This window comes from Eubalaena glacialis, chromosome 4 (assembly GCF_028564815.1).
Source record: "Eubalaena glacialis isolate mEubGla1 chromosome 4, mEubGla1.1.hap2.+ XY, whole genome shotgun sequence".
In the NCBI taxonomy this organism is placed as follows: domain Eukaryota; kingdom Metazoa; phylum Chordata; class Mammalia; order Artiodactyla; family Balaenidae; genus Eubalaena; species Eubalaena glacialis.
Window position 1 is genome coordinate 12,138,098 of NC_083719.1, and position 19,664 is coordinate 12,157,761.

The window sequence follows — 19,664 nt, forward strand, 5'->3', positions numbered from 1 at the left end:
CTTGGGTGACTACTTCCTTTCCCATATTAGGGAAGTTTTCAACTATAATCTTTCAGATATTTTCTCAGACCCTTTCTTTTTCTCTTCTTCTTCTGGGACCCCTATAATTCGAATGTTGGTGTGTTTAGTGTTGTCTCGGAGGTCTCTGAGATTGTCTTCAATTCTTTTCATTCTATTTTCTTTATTCTGTTCCTTGGCAATTATTTCCACTATTTTGTCTTCCAGCTCACTTATTCGTTCTTCTGCCTCAGTTATTCTATTATTTCTTCTAGTGTATTTTTCATTTCAGTTATTGTGTTGTTCATCTCTGTTTGTTTGTTCTTCTTCTAGATGTTTGTTAAACTTTTCTTGTATTTTCTCAGTCCATGCCTCCATTCTATTTCCGAGATTCTGGATCATCTTTACTATCATTACTTTGAATTCTTTTTCAGGTAGATTACCTATTTTCTCTTCATTTATTTGATCTTGTAAGTTTTTACCTTGCTCCTTCATCTGTGACATACTTTTTTGCTGTCTCAATTTTTTTTTTCTTTTTTTTTACGAGTGGGATTGTGTTCCTGTCTTACTGGTTGTTTGGCCTGAGGCTTCCAACACTGGAGTTTGTAGGCTTTTGGGTAGAGCTGGGTCTTGGTGCTGAGATGAGGAACTCCGGGAGACTTCACTCCGATGAATATTCCCTGGGGTCTTAGGTTCTCTGTTAGTCCAGTGGTTCGGACTCGGAGCTCCCACCGCAGGAGCTTCGGCCTGACCCCAGGTTCGTGAACCAAGATCTCGCAAGCCACCTGGGGCAGCAAAAAAAAAAAAAAAAAAAAAAAAAAAAGGAGAACAGTAACAAAGTAAACAATAAAATTAGACTAGGAAAGTAACAGCTATGTTAGAAAAAAAAATAAAAATAAAAATACAGATGAAACAACAACCGGAAGGTAGAACAGAATTACAGTAGTAACAAAGAGGAGGAGGAAAAAACAAAAAAGGTGGAAAAGGTCTTGGCTGTGGAGGGTGGCGTCTAAGCAGGGGTGAGGTATGGCTGGTGGGCGGGGCCTACGCTTAGGACCCACAGGGCTGGAAAAGGGGTTGGGGGGTGCTTAGGCTCTACAGAATAGAAGGGGCCCAGGCCTGCCTCCCCACCTAGGAACCCAGCAGGCTTCCTGGGCTCAGGTAGGTGGGGCAGACACACTCCGCTCCTCTCCTGCTCCTGCAGTCCCCTCCCAGCTGCCTCTCCTGATCTTGCTGGCCTCCCTTCTTCGTCCCCAGGGCCCAGCTGCCTCTCCTGATCTTGCTGGCCTTCCTCCTTCGTCCCTAGGGCCCACGCTCCCTGCAGGGGGCTTTGGAGGGTGGGGGATCGGCCTGGGAGCTCAGCAGGTTCCCCGGACCTGGGTGGGCAGAGCAAACGCCCTCTGCTCCTGTCCTGCTCCTCCATTCCTGGAGGGCCCCTCCTGCCTGCCTCTCTTCATCTCCCCAGCCTCCCTCCTATGCCCCCAGGACCACCCCAGCCTGGAGGGGACCTCTGAGGGCATAGGATCCGGCCTGAGAGCCAGGCAGACTTCCCCGGCCGGTTGGGCAGGGGAAATGCTGGGCCTGCTCTCCCCTGATCCCAGCCCCCAAGGGTCCCTCCGGGCATGGGAAGGCATCCCTCCCCTCCTCTCATCCACTCCTCAGGGGCGCCAGTCCTGTCCGGCCTCCACTTCTCCTCCCTCCTCAGTTCCCCCACATCCTACTGGTTCTCTTGGGGGTTCTTCCCGTCTCCTTGGGCGTCACGGTCCCCCACCAGCATCTGGCAGGCGCCCTAGTTGTGGGGAGACGCCAACTCTGAGTCTTCCCACACCGCCTTCTTGACTCCGCCCCCCTTCTAACGATTAAAGCAATTGCAGTGTTACTCTTTGAACATGTTATAGTATTATTCACTTCCGTGCTTTTTGGTTTTAATCCCTGTAGCAAGGGTTTCCAGCCTTTTCAGGATGGTCTGGAGCATCCTTTTCTATGTCAAGGACTTAGTTTTAGTGCCAGTGATTGATGCAAAATTTCAGTGACAAAAGTAATACTTTTAGATGGCTTTGTGTAACTAATCACAATAGCATCTACATCTTTTTTATAAATAACAGTACCTGTATTTGTAAGGCATATTTATTTGTCCATCAGACTTTGCTTGTTACGTACACACGGTTAAGGCCACTGTTTGGTCTAATGTGTGTTTTATTTTGTTTTAGATTATAAGCTTCTTAAAATCAGGAACACGTCATTCAGGGGGAACATTTCTAGGGCTTAAGAGAACACCATGTGTAAATGTGTCCTTTATGAATGCCAGGTGATGAAAAACACAGTCCCAGGCTTCATCAGAGGGGCTGGCTGGTAGAAAGTTCTTCCATACCTTTCTAGTGAGTTTATGTTGAAATTAAATCCAAATGGAAATAACTTTTTCAGTCCTTCAGGTTCAGTTTTGAGTTGCATGGGGTTCACTTGGCTTGCTGTTTCCCTCACGTCTACTCTGTTTACAGAATCTCCTAATTAAAGCACTTTGGTGTAACTCGGAATTCTTGGGTGAAGACACTCCTGAGTGCAAGGGGGCGGGGCTGCAAGACCCGTGTTTCCTACTTAGAAACCACTTCCCTAGAGTCTTGCCTTCCTCTTGGTGGTTGAGGACGTGGTGTTGACTGAAAAAGAACACAAAGTGAGAGCAGTGAGTTTGTTTTATTTGGTGACCTCACTGAGGACTGTAGCCCAGGAGACAGGCCCCTCAGATGGCTCTGAGGATCTGCTCCGAAGAGGTAAGGGGGAGCTAGGATACAGCTGAACTTTTTTGCTGGAAAAACATGTGGTTAAGCATAAAAAGATCACTGCTAATTACAGAGAACGGACATCTGAAGTTAATGATTTCACTGTTTTTCTGTGTGTGGGAAGATGCAGGAATCTGGGCTCACTGAAGTTTTTCCTTAGGTATGCATCTTAACTCTCTGGGGGCCAGTATATGCTCTATGGAACTCGAAGCCGCTCACTGTTCTTCCCGTCACAGAAGCTTTTCATAAATAATTTTTGTGTGTGTGTGGCTGGGCAGCAAATAACTTTTTAATTACATTGCGAAAATCCCAAAGTCAAACTTTTCCTCCTTAAAAATCTGAACGAAGAATGTTGGTTGATGTACTAGATGATGTACGAGATGAAGGACTCGCTCGTCACCGTAGCCGCCTCAGTATGAGTGTTTGGAGCGAGTTGACCGCTTTGGAGCCGTTGCTGACTGTCTGGGATGAGACGGCTACTCGGCGCTCGGAGCTGCAGATTGTCAGCTGCCACTTAAAATTTCCAACTGCTTGAAGCGCTCCGAGAGCCTCGGGGGCTCCCTAGCTGGGGATGGAGCCCTTACTGCGGCCATAGCACTCTGCTAGGCAGTGAGATGCAGGACCGTCCCATCCCTCGAGGGGCTTCCCTTATCACGGGGCGCACCGATGGGTGTTGAGGTAATTGTAACCGTGCAGTGTGGTAAGGGTTTGGGGTGCTGTGGGAGTGCAGGATGGGGCATCTGATCCAGCACTGGGGGGCTCCGCCAGGCTTCACAGACGGGCTGGGTCTGGCCCGAGTCTCTCTGGAGGAGCTGGGCATGTGAAGAGTGCGTGCATGTGCGTGTTCACACGTGTATGTGCACGTTGGGAGGTGCGGGGGGTGTTTCCGGCTGGGAGGGAGCAGTGTGTGTGGAAGTTCAGCCATGAGCGAGGACGTGTGTTCCCTGCAGGTGATGAGAATTCCTGGAGTGGGTGTGGGGAGAGGGTACTGAGTCGGGGGGAACTAGTGAGGCCACAGGGGTAAGTGGACATCAGGTCTTGAGGGGCTTTGTGCCACATCAGGGAGTTCGGGCTTTATTCGAGGGCACAGAGAAGCCAGTGGCGAATTTTAGGGGAATGAAACTGTGAGATGTATGTTTAGGAGAGAGTGGCAGAATGGATCAGAGGGAATCATGAATGTCCATTAGGAGACTGTGGGAGTCCTGCACATGAGGGAGATGCTGGCCAGTGGACACGGTGCCCCTGGAGTCTGCAGGAGTGCAAGGGAGGACGGTGGGGGGCAGGGGGCAGCCTGGGTTCCTGGTTCGGTTGTGGGCGGGTGGTTTGTGGGACCAGGTGCTGCGCTGGGACCCACACAGTGCAGGGCAGGTCTGGGGGGATGCGGGTGAGTTCAGGGTTAGACGTTTGGTGGAGAAGCCTGTACCGTAGGCATGCAGGTGCCCAGTTCATGACCCCTCGTGGTTCCAGTGATGACAGTCTCCTGCTTGGCAGCCAAGACCAACCATAATCAGCTCCCCCCCGCCCCCCGGCAAGAATCCTACATCTTATAGGACATCTCTTACTTTGATCCCTCCGGCCCTGGTTTTTCATACTATGTGTCTGCACTGTACAGAACTGACCATTCCTGCTGCTCTGCCAAACACACTGGGTTCAACAAGGACCCTAGATTGCACTTGATGTTCATGTCACCCCCAAATCAGAGCAAATCAGTGTACGCTGAGAGAAGTTTTAATACCGTCAGTTTATACCACTTCTCTGTAATTGAAAGCCTTTCTGTATGTAATAATCAAAAAGATATTTATATAAAGGGAAAGAGTAGAGTTATAATTATAGCTTTATTTTCCAAAGCCTTTTATAGAGCTTGATTGTGATGTGCATTTAAAAAATTATACATGGGTATTAGAATTTTTTCTTATTTGGTAGAGGGTAAGGGTACTACCATTTATGGACTGTTTGATGTAATGATTAAACAAGTTTTCTTTTAGCAGTCAACTTAGGTTGATTGCTGTACAGTTGTATCACTGTTATTCATTTGCTACAAACTAAGTTTTTTTTTGTTTTTTGGTTTTTCTTTTGGCTGCGTTGGGTCTTCGTTGCTGTGTGTGGGCTTTCTCTAGTTGCAGCGAGCAGGGGCCACTCCTCGTTGCGGTGCATGGGCTTCTCATCACGGGGGCTTCTCTTGTTGCGGAGCACGGGCTCTAGGTGTGCGGGCTTCAGTAGTTGTGGTTCACAGGCTTAGTTGCTCCGTGGCATGTGGGATCTTCCCAGACCAGGGATCGAACCCGTGTTCCCTGCATCAGCAGACAGATTCTTAACCACTGTGCCACCAGGGAAGTCCCACAAACTGTTTTTAAACAGCTTTCCTGAGAGGCTACTTCTTATGTAAAGCAAACCTTATTTGGAGTCTGTCAGCACACAGAACCATATGTATCAAAGTGTGTGTGTGTGTGTGTGTGTGTGTGTGTGTGTAGTTTAGGGTGAGTGATAGGTCTCAGGGTACAGCCTGGGTGAGCTTTCCCCAGAGGCATCTCCTGACAGGCAGTACAGGCACAAGCACAGACAGATGTCTTCTTTCGCTTGGCGTTAGACAAACACGAGGATAATGTTTCTCTACGCTTGGCCCTGTGCTGGTCCCTAGGGATGCAAAGATGAACGGCACGTCTGGGCACATGGTTCTTTTTAGATTTATGAGATTATAGAACTCCCTTTTATAATATTCCTCCTTTTTTTGACTATTGGAATATTTCCTTTCATTGGTCTATTACTTAGGCTTTTAAATTAACCTCTAACACAGTTACTATGTAATTAAATCATCAAATGTTAAAAATTCTACAGATTGTTTCATTACAGTAAAATATACGTAATAGTTAAAAATATTCTTGCTATGGTTTTGTTTTTGGTTTTTTTGGTTATTTTGGTTTGTCTTCTATGTTTTGCGCTCAAGACATTAAAAGCCAGAGCTATTTCAAGTTGAAATGCCCTTAAACTGCCTTGAATCAGTCAACTTACGTTGCTTTTTCTTTCTGCAAGGTATGATGTTACAGGCTATTGCTTCTAAAATTATGTGAAGGAATAAATCAACCAGTCTGACAGTTAGTATAACCATAAAGGAAATAAGTAGAAATTATAGTGCTGCACTATGAAACCCCATCCATATTCCTGTGTGGTGGCCTGTGAACATGTTTATATTCTTGATATAAATATTTAATTCACTTTATATGCATTTTATAATCATTTTATAAGTATGGACTGTAACATATTTATGTAAAAATAATATAAGCGTTGCATTATGTTTTGATTTTTTCATGTATTAGTAAAGAAGACACAGTACACCACTTGATTTATAACCTTATATCTCCCCCCCCCCCCAAAACATTTTCAGAGAGGATCCATCCAGGCTAGAGAAAATGCTTCCTTCCTACGCAACACTGGTCTCAGTGCTTGCCCAACTAGAAGCCTTGGTAGCGCAAACATTGTGCCGCGCGCGCTGCCGCTCCCAGTGATCCGTGACTAATCCCGCAGGCACTGCAGAGAAAGGTCCGGCAGTCGGAACTGCGGACGGCCTGCCTGGAAAGGGTGACGTCACCCCCATCTGCGCGTGCGCGCTGCCGCTGATGGTGAGGCTTAGCCGCCTGCTCTTTGTGCTGTGGGGTGCGTGCGCGCGCGTGCGTTTCCCCTAAATAAACTAATGAGCAAAATTCGGTAATTACCATCAAGACTCCGTAGTAATAGTGACCCTCCAGCTTACTACTTAATGTTGCTTTTCTTTGTTCTTTCAGAACGCTGCTTTCTTTATTACCACATTGTTTATTCCTGCTGCAACCTGTGTCTTTAGAAGGATGGGAATTTGTTCAGTTTCTCTCACTTTCAGTCTTCCCATTTAGTAAATACTAACGTAAGATAGCTGGCCGGCAAATGAGACCTCTGAAAACGGATGAGCAGACAGTCTGCCTTGTGGATTGTCTTTGAAGGACAGATCCCAGTGCAGGAGGTGAGGCGGACTGTTCAGGACAAGGTGCCGGTTCATTTGGTTCAGCTCAAATGGTGAAGAAACGACTTGTTTTTTTCCTAACGAACACTGTTTTTATTCAATACTTAAAAAAAAAATTGACTTGTTTAATTTGAGGATTATGTAAAATTTCAAATGGCTAGTATCTGCCGGTAGTCCTGAGAGAAATATGGGGGAAAAAATTAACCTGTGTTTTGGTTTAGAATTTTAAAAATTTGGTTCATTTAAAAACTCATTTGATTTGTTTCATCTTAATTTCTTTTGAAACCAGCTGTGGAAAAATGACTGCTGGGTTAATGTGCTGCATAAAAGCTTGTTTGCTCATTGTAAAAATATTTCTGTGGTGCTTTTTTACTTCTTAAATAAAAAAGCTTGGGGGTGGTTGTTCCTTATCTGTGTGTTGTTTTTAAAAAATCTGATACCAAGGAAATGACCAAGTGCGGGAGCATTCTGGTCAGCAGTGACTCGCTTCAAAAGGTATTTGTTAGCAATAACAATACAGCACCTCCTTGCAGGGTCGAGGGGTGAAAAACGAGAGATTGATCTGACCAGTGGGGTATTAGATAGTTGAAGTTTCAGACCATTGATTCAACTAAAAGATTTTACATTGTTGAATAACTTGTGGAATGTTTTCTCTTAGGGCAGAGAGGTTAATTTTCCTCGTTATAAGTGTAAGTCATACTGTAGGCCATCTGAGCAATACTGAGCTTATAGGTTAAACAGGAAACAGGAAGTGCTAAGGAGCATTGAGGTGCTTGCATGGGGGGTTCGGGCAAGAAGCTGGAGACGTATGTGCATGTCTTCGTTCGTTCGTTCGTTCATTCATTCATTCAGCCAACCCACGTTTATTGAGCACCCTGTGCCTGCCCTGTCCTAGGCAGCTGGGACACAGCAGGGGACAAAACAGACCCGTCCTCTGGCTAGCAGGCGGATTTAGAGGAAGAGAGAGAAAAACTGTCCTCTTGATGGGCAACAGAATATGAGTCACTTTAGGAAACGTGAATGATTTGGGAGCAGGGGGGTTGAAATGTACCTCAGGTTGACAGGTTACTGAACCAAATAGCAGTTTGAAAAGTGGTAACAGAATCAATTTTGGCAAGTCATATCATGCTGAACCTGGGGGTTTGAGATATTTTTAAATGAATATGTTAAAACCTCTAAATATTCAAATGTGATTGCTTTAGGAAAAGGGGTTATTTGTGTTGACTGAAACCAGGAAAGAGGAAAGAAAATCAGCCACTAACTGCATGTTTATGTTAACAATGATAAAATCAGAGTTTTAACCCAAACCCTTTTCCCTCAGTAGCGTTCAACAAATATTAACATCAAGATCTAGAGTAATGGCAAATGTTATGTGAACATTTTTTCAGATTTGGTTCAAAAGAGCAGTTGTTGACTTCCTTGTAGGACTCCCCTGGGAGTCCCCTTTGCACCTACGAAGGAGCTGGATGAGCCTCGGCTGACTGCATCCCATGCGGTGTTCACTGTTCCCTGAAGCTAGCATTTCATTAAAATTCACAGTGGCTTCTTTGTCTCAGCAAAATGTACTTTAAATCGTAACAAGTATCCAGTCCCTCTGCACACTTCAGCATAGGCCTGTGTATTTTAAAAAGTATATAATTGACGAAATGGGTACAAATACATGTCCTCTGACTTTGGCCATTTACCTCTGTTATATAGTTATTGCCTTTCACATTGCTCTTTTTTTGCCCCTTCTCTCCTAGTCTTACTGAAATTCTCTCTGTGCCACCTATTAAGTTTGGTGGCACTTAGAAGTAAAGTGCTGATGACTTCCTGGCTGTGGCACTGCTGAGGTCTGGGGTCTCACAGGTGTCACTCCGAGATGGCATCTGCCAGCCCTTCCCCTCTCCATGAGTGTGGGAGGACAGGTGTATGCTTCCAGGGTAGTTGCTGAGTGTATCCTTTTGTTCCGAAAGTGTAGGACCCACAGCTAGATCCTTTAACGTACGAGGAAGCAGCACAGTAGTTGTCGTCATGTAATCTATCTGTAATGTAATCTAGAATCACTGGAATAGCGCAGAAGCCATTTATTTGTAATTTTTTTGTAGTCATGCACTCTGTTTTCATAAATAGCTCTTCGGGGCATGGAACAGAATCTGCCATTTGATCTGAGGACATTTCATGGCTGAGTTCTTCTTGCTTTTTATTGAAAGTTACATGATATATTTAATCTAGCTTTAGCATGTGTACAGGCTTCCTCAGTCCTTTGCCTGTTGGGTGTGTTTTTTAAAAATGGGACGAGGTTAAACATAATACTTAGGTGAGCGCCTAATAATAGCCACACTCAGTTTCTTTGTGTGGTTAGTTTTATATTTCTTTTTTTGTTTGTTTGTTTCTCTATTTTCTTTTATGTTTTAGACGTTTTCATTGTCAATTTTAATAAAATCAGCATCTCTTTTTTTCTGTGCCATATTCAACAAAAATATTACGGTAAAACTATTTAGAATTTATATTCTAGTCTATGTTCAGACATGTACATATATCATAATAGAAGTTAAACACATTTTCACACCAATTTAGCCATTGATTCTTGCCTTTCTTCTTCTGGAAAAACTGTGAGTCTTACTTAATTTAGGGGAGATTGTCATTGTTAGTTTTGTTTCCTTCACTTTGTTTTCATATCAGTATGATATTCTTCCTGTGGGGTGACCTGGAACATGGCAGCTCTAACTAGCATCATTCACTCCGTCAAGGTTATTAATAAACAGATGTAGTTCAGAGTCGGTGGGAATTGTCAAGAATGCTTTGGAATTCCGTAAGTCACACAGGCCTCTCTTGAGGTCCCCGAACAGGAATGGGGACATTCTCCTTGTCGAGGGTTGTGTGAGAGGCAGCTCCTGCTTCTGCAATGTGGGAATCCAGGACCGCGGTGGTAGTGGCAGCTCTCCGAGGGCTCTGCTGTGTCCCGGCCGGGGCACGTGCGTGCACGGGCTATGGGGGGACGGTAGGAAGCGTGCATTTTCTTATCTGGTGGCAGTGGAAGGGGATCCTCTTTTCAAATCCCGGTAGATGGGGGTCCACAGCTATGGCTTCCTCCTTCCTAGTATTCTGTTATTTGATCTGCCTCCTCATTGCCTGGGTCCGTTCGTGCTGCTTACAGAATTTTCCATCCTGTGCCTTGCTCTCTAGGTGTTTATGAGCTTGTCTCTGCAAAGGCTGCTGTGGTGCCTGATTCCTCTTTGCATTTGCCCGCTGCCATCCATGTCCGCCTCAGTTGGAACTGGGATGTCATCAATCTTTGTAGACACATGCAGTGCATTACCCAGTGACAGTCAATGAATTGCTGAGACGACATTGCATCCATTCAAGAGTTTTGAAGGAACCTTAAGGATGAAATTGCAGAGCCCTTGGCTCTTGTTTTGCCTTTTATAAATAGCCACTGTTCTAAAAGCTTGGTGGGCTGCCAGCACAAGGCATGGTGTATTGGAAAGCACAGTGGCCTGGTGATCTGGAGGCCTGCGTTGAGGTTCTGTGTTGAGCCATTTCACAACCAGCTGGGTACTGCCGCCAAGCCCTTGGACCTCAGGGTCTTCGTTAGGATGTGTTTGCTGTGGTCTTTGCACAGAAGTCTCTGGTGATTGTCAGTGTCATGGTTAGATCCCGTTAAACTGGGTTCTTCGTACATGCGTAGGTATTCTGTGGACAGGATTGTTATTAATCTACTCATTCTTTGTTTCTGTGAATGATACATTGCAGAGACTAGATTCTGTTGGATTCCTCCAAAATGTGCTGGTTTTGTTGCTGTTTGGGTGCTTGTTTCAGCAGGCTGGACCCTGCAGTGGGCAGCCACTCCAGCCTCGGGTCAGGTCCTTAGCCTCAGCTTGGAGCTGGGGCTGCTTGGAGCTTGCCCTGAACATGCAAGCTCGGGGGGACAGCCAGAGGTTTGGGCCAAGTTTATGTACAGAATTTGGGGCTCCCCTTCTCTTTTGCACGATTTCTTTTCTTGATTACAGCTGCTGAGGTTGCCCTGAGGTGTGTCCCGACTTGTTTTAGCAGCTCCAGGTGGCTTAGGCTGGGCCCTGCCCTCAGGCGGAAAGCCCTTATAAAGTCACTTCCTTTTTCCTGGTGTCTCTTCCTGCTTTTGGTCACTCTCCTGTGCCTTGAGACAGTCGGTTTTTGTAGGTTTAATCTGGGGCAGGGCTGGTCCTCAGGAACTGCTCAGGGTCATGAGAAGTGGAAGCTCCAATCATGTACCGAGAGCACTTTTTTTGCTGCTAATTCCAGGTCTGTGCCTTGCATTGGTTATTTATTACCAAACTCACATTTTTGGATCCTTTCCTTGTACTGTTTTGGCAAAAACAAACAGGAAAATAGGGATGGGGCAGCTCGCTTTAATTCTTTCTAGAGATTGCTCTGCTCTGAATGATAGTTACTTGTTTTGATGAGTATGGCCAACATCCCGAAGCTGGATTTCCCCTGGTAGAGACCTCCAAGAGAAAAATGCCGAGGCGTTACTACCTTATGAAGATTTCTGACCCCAAAGTCCCATGTGGGCATTCGCCCTGGAGAGCTGGGCCGGTCGTGTTTGGGCTGCCAGAGTTCCCTTTGCAGAGATGGATACTGGCCTGGCCTAAAGTGCCCGCTGCGTGCTTCCTTGCCACACTGTTTCCACTGGGCCTACGATGTTCGGGGCGTGGGGAGAGTTGGTTTGATGTGAGGAGAGGGACCTGGCCCACCCAGTGAAGCGGGTGACACCAGGCCATCTTACCACGTTCGCCAGTGACATTCCTCCAGGGGCGCATGACCCAGAAAGCCTGGAAGGACAGCGCCAAGTGGGAGCTGTGGCCAGTCCCCAGCTGTTTATAATTCTGCTCTCCTCCCTGACACTGTTTAACTGGATTCGGAGATAGGATGAGGCTCTGAGCTCCCCCTAGAGGTTTTAGTGTGCCATGAATCGCAGTTTTAAAACAACAGTGTTGCTGCTTTATTTGCCAGTGTTTATGTTAAATCTGTGGAATTAAAATGAAGATTTTTGAAACAATCTGGACTGATTTCATATCCCGTCTTTTTGGGACCAAACCTTTCTTTAAAACCAGAAATGATCGAGAGCCTGCTTGGTATGGGAGCCTCTGGGTCTGGGTCTGCAAATCATTCTTGCACATTGAAATAGAAGGTAATCCTGTGATCAGAGACTTCCCTTCATAGAATTCAGATGTTTTCAAATGATGGTATTTCTCAAGTTGATTTAATGGGTGTGAAGAAAGCAGCTGTGTTGGCATTGAGATAGGGTGGTTAGGAAATTAAATGACACTCAGGCAACCTGGTAATTTTATTTTCTCCTTATGTATTTCAGGGTTTCGCAAAAACGATGAAATGAAAGCTATGGATGTTTTGCCAATTTTAAAGGAAAAAGTTGCATACCTTTCAGGTAAAGTTTAACTTTCTAATCTGCTCTATTGTTCCTTCTGAGTGCTTTGATACAATGTCAGAGTCTGAAATGCTAAACTATAAACTAGCTCACCTGTCACAACATAAAAGCATTGGCATTTCGATGGATTTTTAACTGCTTTATTCTTGTAGTGTTGTCCTGAGAAATTAGTGCCCGAAGAGTTTTCTCCTAGCTGGCAGGCACATCATAGGTCAGATAGCATCGGTGATTAAAATATGTTCGTGTCTGTCATTCAACAAACATTTGGCTGTTTTGCCCCAGTCAGTTAAGTAAAAAAACTTCTTTTTTTTTATTGGAGTATAATTGCTTTACAGTGTTGTGTTAGTTTCTGCTGTACAGTGAAGTGAATCGGCAGTATGTATACATATATCCCCTCCCTCTTGGACCTCCCTCCCATCGTGCCCATCTAGGTCATCACAGAGCATCGAGCTGAGCTCCCTGTGCTGTGCCACAGGTTCCCACTAGCCATCTGTTTTACACACAGTAGTGTATATATGTCAAGCGTAATCTCCCAATTCATCCCACCCTCCCCTTTCCCCCATGTCCACACGTCCGTTCTCCACGTCTGCATTTCTATTCCTGCCCTGGAAATAGGTTCAACTGTACCATTTTTCTAGATTCCACATATCTGCGTTAATATACGATATTTGTTTTTCTCTTTCTGACTTACTTCACTCTGTATGAGAGACTCTGGGTCCATCCATATCTCTACAAACGACCCCATTTCGTTTCTTTTTATGGCTGAGTAATATTCCATTATATATATGTACCACATCTTCTTTATCCATTCATCTGTCGAGGGACATTTAGGTTGCTTCCCTGTCCTGGCTATTGTAAATAGTGCTGCAGCGAACATTGGGGTACATGTGTCTTTTTGAATTACGGTTTTCTCAGGGTACATGCCCACCATCTCAGCAGAAGTGGTGGGAATGAGACCATATGTAGATGTGTCCTGCCTTCCTTGCCTCTCTTTCTGGTGCTCTGGTCCTGGAATTCCTAGAACCCATGTCATGGACCTTGAAAGCCCTGGTGGTCTCTGCCAGCTGGTCCTCCACTTAACTCCTGGCCCTTCTGCAGTGTGGGGACAGACTGGACCGGCCTCCCAGGCTCTGAGGCACTCACCTGCCCTCTCCTCTGTGCACAGAGGGTCAGCTTTGGGGCTTTTCTGGCTGTCTCCTCAGGGGCTCCTTCCTACATGAACAGAACAGCCGTTGGGTGTCATACCTTTTTAGCACCAGTTCACTTGTTACAGAACAAAGGTTTGCAGGAGTTTTCTGCTGTGTTATAGCAGGAAGTAAATCTGTAGACTGTCACGTGCTTTTAGACAGTCTTCCTGGATGTGTTTCCCTTGATAAATTTTTATCTTTCACAAACAGGCATACTATGCTGATCTGATGTCTCCTCTTGAACACATTTTATTTTAAATTTGTGACACTGCTAGCTGCTTTTGTATGTTCTGTGTGTCCTTTAAGCATGTGGGATGGGTATATATTTAAGATGCAGCTTCCTGTGGCCTTTTCGCTAGTCTTATCTTGCTTTGTGTCCAGTAGTGTTTCTTGGCTCGTGTTAAACACTGTTTGATGATTTTGCTGAAGTAAATCTAATTCAAAGTGACTTTGAGAGGTTAATAGAAGACTAAGTTCATGAAAAGGAGAAGGTGCTTTAGATTGTTGGAAAAACATGGTAAAGAAATGAAAGGGGACAAAAGGCCCTCCTGGCTTCTAATACACTGTTTTCAAATTGGCATTTGCTCCTTTCTTTTTTTTTTTTATAAATTTATTTATTTATTTTTGGCTGCGCTGGGTCTTCGTTCCTGCGCGAGGGCCCTCTCCAGTTGCGGCGAGCGGGGGCCACTCTTCATCGCGGTGCGCGGGCCTCTCACTATCGCGGCCCCCCCTGTTGCGGAGCACAGGCTCCAGACGCGCAGGCTCAGTAGTTGTGGCTCACGGGCCCAGTTGCTCCGCGGCATGTGGGATCCTCCCAGACCAGGGCTCGAACCCGTGTCCCCTGCATTGGCAGGCAGACCCTCAACCACTGCGCCACCAGGGAAGCCTGCTCCTTTCTAATCATTTACTGACAAACTAAAATATGGACTCATGCCAGTTTCGTGAACCTCCTGACTAGTTTACAGGTGGATTTTAAAGTTAAAGACTCTACTTTAAAATATTACAGGCTTTCTTTCGTAAGAAAGGCTTAAAGAAAGCTGATCCCGCACATTCATCAGTGTTCTGTTTTAAAGTTTGGCTCTGTGATGAGGGCACCTGCTCCTTCGGTCCCTTCTTTTGTTCCTAAACCTTGTCACTGCACTTTCTTCTCTTATGCTTGCGGTGATGGGTAGGTAAAGAACAGTAGAAGATTAAGAGTGATGATTGTTATATGTACTCACTCTTTTTTTAAAAAAAAATAGTAGAGCATAGTTGATTAACAATGTTGAGTTGGTTTCAGTTGGAGTCATTCAGTTATACATATACATGTATCTATTCTTTTTCAAATTCTTTTCCCATTTAGGTTATTACAGAATATTGAGCAGCGTTCCCTGTGCTATACAGTAGGTCCTTGTTGGTTATTTATTTTAAATATAGCAGTGTGTACATGTACATATTCACTCTGTTCTTAAGCATTTAATACAGAATATATTAATAGATGGCGTTTCTATCTAAGTTACTGTCAAAACTAAACTATTTCTCTTTCAATTAATCCAGTAAAATCAATCTTTCAGAGTTTATCATGAATCTTTGCTAAAACCTTAAATTCTGCAGGGTTAATTAAAGTTGGATGTCTTTAGTGGGGAGGGAAGTTTTGCATTGCAACAAATCAGTCCAGAACCATTTTTAGAGATGGTAGGACTTCTACCAGCTGTGTTAGCAAAATGCAGTTAGTAGGGGCCACCACAATTTCATGGTATTTCCTAATCTGTGACCATAATTGGCCAGTTAAAGTAGCATGAGGTCCTTGCTGATTGCCTTAGGCTTGCTGTTATCTTGTTTAGGAAGGGAAAAGGAAAAAAAAAAATCATTAAATTAAAAACAAATTGATTACTTATGTGGTAAATTTTTTTTTTATTTCAATGAAGGAGTAAACTTTTGAAACATTTTTACCTCTGATCCTGTTTTTTCTTTTTTCTTGAGATATAATTCACATACCATAAATCCACCTTTTATTTTTTATTTATTTTGTAAATTTATTTATTTTTTAAATCCACCTTTTAAAAGTGTACAACCTAGTAGATCTTAGTGTATTCGCAAGGTTGTGGAAGCATCACCACTGACTGCCCTGATCCCAGAACACTTTGATCAGCCCCCAAAGAGCCCCATGCCCAGTCCCTGATTCCTCCACCCCTCAGCTCTGGCAATTGCCAATCTACTTTTTTGCTCTGACCCCATTTTAATAAATATCAGGGGTATTTATTATGGTAACTTTGTAAAAGCTCTCCATGTGAGTGGCTTTTAGTAAATTAAGTCTAAGTGGAATAGCCAGGGCTTTGAAAAAGCAGGCCAAAGGATCGACGATTCTGTGAGATACCTGTTAGCCCAAGATCTCTAAGAAACCAGTGTGGACTCTTTGAACTTCAGCATTTCTGATCATCAGTCTCATCTCCGGGTACCCTAACAAGTAGTCCTTTTGAATGAGGTGAGTGACGTATCTAACTTCATGTGTGACGTCAGAGGAGGGGCAGTAAAAGAAGTGTCCTGTAGTTTATAGTTAATGTTACATCTATGAAAGTAGGTATATTTATGGTATACATATTCGGTGTATTACATATTTAATATGCGTGTGTGTACGTTATATATATATGTATGTGTATGTATATGATGTCAACCACTTTATGTGGCTCCTGTGCCACATGGGGTTGTGGCTCCTGTGCCACTAGGGTTTGGTCTGAGCCGTGAAAGAGCTCACAGACAGCCACCAGAATTAAGAACACCTTTTTTCCCTTAACTTTTTATCATGGAACATTTCAACATCCAAAAGGAGAGAGAATAGTATAGAAAACTGCCGTGAATCCATGGGTCACCTCAATAATCTTGTTTCATCTATATTCCTTGAAAAGCTTTAAAAAAACCTCAATATACCATTAATAGACATAAAAATGAATAATAACATTGATATATAAAACGCTAATCAGTATTCATATTTCCGTTTGTCTCCTAATTTGTTTTCACAGGATGTATACTGCAGTTGGTTGATGTGTCTGATGTATCTTTTAATCTTCAGCTTCCTCCTCCTCCTCCTTCTTTTTGTGTTACTCCTGTATGTTTATTAAATGAGGAAACAGTGTTTTCCTGTAGATTTCCCTACATTTTGCTGGTTGCGTCCCTGGGGAGTCATGTCACATGTTCCCCTTGCCCCGTGTTTCCTGTGAACGAGGAGCTGGATCTTGACGCTTGATTTTGCAGGGAAATAGGCAGAAAATTTTAATGCGTAGTGTTGGGTAGTTCTACTGGGAGTTTTATTGGGAGAGTCTGGTTGTCTCTCTTTTATGACGTTATGATAATTATTGCTTCGATGTAATATTTTCTTAGGGTTACAAAATAGTGATATTCTAATTATATCCTTTTTTCTTCATTTGTCAACTTGGGTATTCCATAAAGAGAAACATCCCAATCAGCTTCTTGGTTTCACTGAGAACACAGTTCATACAGGAAAGGAGGAAAAATGATTGATTCTTGTCCTTTATTAGTTTTCAGACTAATGAAAAATGATCATTAGTCATTTCAGACTAATAAAAAAACCATTGAGTTTTTTTTTAAGTATCATTTTGAGCTCATGATTTTAAATACATTTGATGTGTTTCAATTGTACATTTCTTTTTTTTTTTTTCGGCCACACCATACGGCTTGTGGGATCTTAGTTCCCCGACCAGGGATTGAACCCAGGCAGTGAAAGTGCTGAGTCCTAACCACTGGACCGCCAGGGAATTCCCCCACTGTACATTTCTTTTTCTCTTGCGAAGTTAAAATGTTCCCATCCTTTGGCCAGTGGGAGCCTCTTCAGAGGGGCTCCTGGATCCAAGTACCGCAGTATTACAGCTTCTCTCTCTGCTGATACAAGATATTTCAGGCCCATCTTGTCTGTTTCCTGCTCCATGTCTGCAATCAGCCATTTCTCTAAAGTGCCCTGGTTCTTTTGCATGGGGAACGGTGCAGGGTACTGGGGAAGCTTGCTGTTCTGGGTGGGTCACTGTTTCTGAGCCTCTTCAGTGGACACATTTAGGAAATCTGTATATATACGTTTTCTAAGTGAGAAAAGATATCATGGCTTCATACTAAAATTTCCAATTCAAATATAGAATTACAGATATTTTATTTTTCTTTGATTTTATATTTGCATCTCCTTTTCTTTTCCTTATGCTAAAAATCTTAGTGCCTACCCTCATCAACCTAATTACTTATTTACATTGTAATACTGATGTTATCACCACAGTATGACTACCAAATGTAATTTAATACTTCTGTTATTTTGTTGTCCTAAGGGTACATGCCACTAAGAATGTACAGCCCTATTACTGTGTTTTAAAGTCACAAAAAATAGTTCCTCTCCACGTAGATCAAGTTCTTCCCAACCTGAAACTCAGGATCATTTGTCTTATTTTACTTTACATTTTTAAGGCTTAAAAAAAACAACCACTTAATCTTGCTTCAATATTAAGTAAAATGTGTACATCATTTGAGGTTTAAAAACTAAAAAAAAGTTAAAAGATAAGGTGTACTCAAAGAAATCTAGTTTCTCTCCTTGCCTCATCCACCCTGTACCTTCCCTCCCCAGTAGGTAAACTTTTTTGCTTTCGTTTTCTTTAGTCTTGGTTTATTTCTTATACCTTTAAAACACAAGCACTCTCTCTCTCTGTCCATCCACCTATTCTCACCTTCCCGCCGCCACCCCAGACCAGACAGTGATGTACTTTGCACCATTTTCTCTGCCTTTCTGCTTTCGCCTTAAACAGTATTCTAGAGAGAGCAGTGTATAGCAGGACAAACGGAGATTCGCCATCCCTTTTACAGTTGTATGTAACTGTGCTGCATATGCACCATAGCTTATTCAGTCAGCTGTCTGTTGACGAGCATTTGGGTTACTCTTTGAGAATAGCTTTTTTTGGGCAAGGTGAACACTGACCTTTGTAAATGGGGGAATTGACAGGAATATAGGATCTTATTGCCCAGAGGTTTGCTGTTAGTGTTGAGATCACTGACTCTAGTTCTTGTTTCAGTTTTGCAGAAAATTCCATGTTTCTTGAGAAGGGAAGGGGGACCGACCATTCATTTTGTGTATTCTAGTTAGCATCTAGCACAATCCAAGGCTGTAGTGACTGACTGGAGGGCTGGGTACTTCTAGAGACGTTCCACACAGCATACAGAGTCCCCTTAGAGTCTTCATTCGAGATGGTGTGTAAGCGAGTTTCTGATTCCCAGGATTAGGCAGCGACAAGGTACGGGCGGTGAGTGTGTGAAGGTCAGGGCTGGCCTTCTGTTGGCCTCGAGCAGGGACCCAGTGGGCACCCTCTTACCAGAGTTTTGTTGGTCCGTAGCAGACTTAATAGATAGTAGTCATAATTTCTCTTTCACAAACTGCACTTTCTCAGAGCTTTCCTTTGGAAAAGTTTGCTTTTCATGGTTAGTGAGTTGCTGTTCCTCAGGGGGAGTGAAGAACCATTTTCAATGGTGTTCGAAACCGGAAATTCAGATGGGGACCATGCAGAGAACAATACAGTTGGTTCATTGAAATTTACGTTATACTTCGCAAAGTAAGAATGCCTTTCTTACAGAAGAAGTTTATTCTCAATATTGTAAATCACTATACTTCAATTAAAAAAAAAGAAAGAAAAAAAAGTTTCTTCTACTTGGGTAAGAGATGAGTTTTTATCAGTTCATTTAAAGAAAAAGGGGTGACTCTGAAACTGGCTGCTTCTGTGGTCATTCTGGGCCACACTGCTCAAGAGACCAAGTCCCCTGAAGTTACCTTTCATAAGAGGGAAATGTGTATCACTGGGTTTAGGAAAAGAAGTGTCACACAGACATATATAGCTATTACGTAGGACCTTTTCCAGCCTCCTTCTGATATTAAAATAAACCTCAGTTCATTTAGCATCTGCGTTTCTGTAGGAGTGTTCATCAGGCATTTCCATTTTTAACTTCCTGATACCTGATGGTAGGTATTTTTAATTAACTTTGTTTGGAATATGAAAGAAGAATCCGTTCCTTCAGTGAATATTTATTGAGTACCTCCTGTGTGCCAGCCTGAGAGGGTATAAGATGTCAGTGAGTGAACAGAGATACCTGCCTCTGGGGGCTTCCGTTCTGGTGGGGAGACAGACAAACAGAAAGAATGTGTGACGTGTATCGTTTACTAGAAGGTGATAGGTGCCTCACAGAAGTAAAATGTAGTGGGGTGGGGAGGAATGGCAGAGAGGATGCCGTTTTTATAAGAATTGAGAATAGTGTCATTATGAACAAAAACTTCACTTTTTTTGCCT

The 19,664-nt window shown here is 43.6% G+C and overlaps 1 protein-coding gene across 4 annotated transcripts in view; it reads left to right on the forward strand.

Moving 5' to 3' along the window:
- TRIO (trio Rho guanine nucleotide exchange factor) overlaps nucleotides 1-19,664 on the forward strand; it is a 370,516-nt gene that overhangs the window by 115,502 nt on the left and 235,350 nt on the right. For all 4 annotated transcript variants that reach the window (XM_061189136.1, XM_061189139.1, XM_061189138.1 and 1 more), the window contains exon 2: nucleotides 12,098-12,172. In XM_061189136.1, the coding sequence (XP_061045119.1) occupies nucleotides 12,098-12,172 (75 nt within the window). The remainder of the gene's footprint in view (nucleotides 1-12,097; nucleotides 12,173-19,664) is intronic.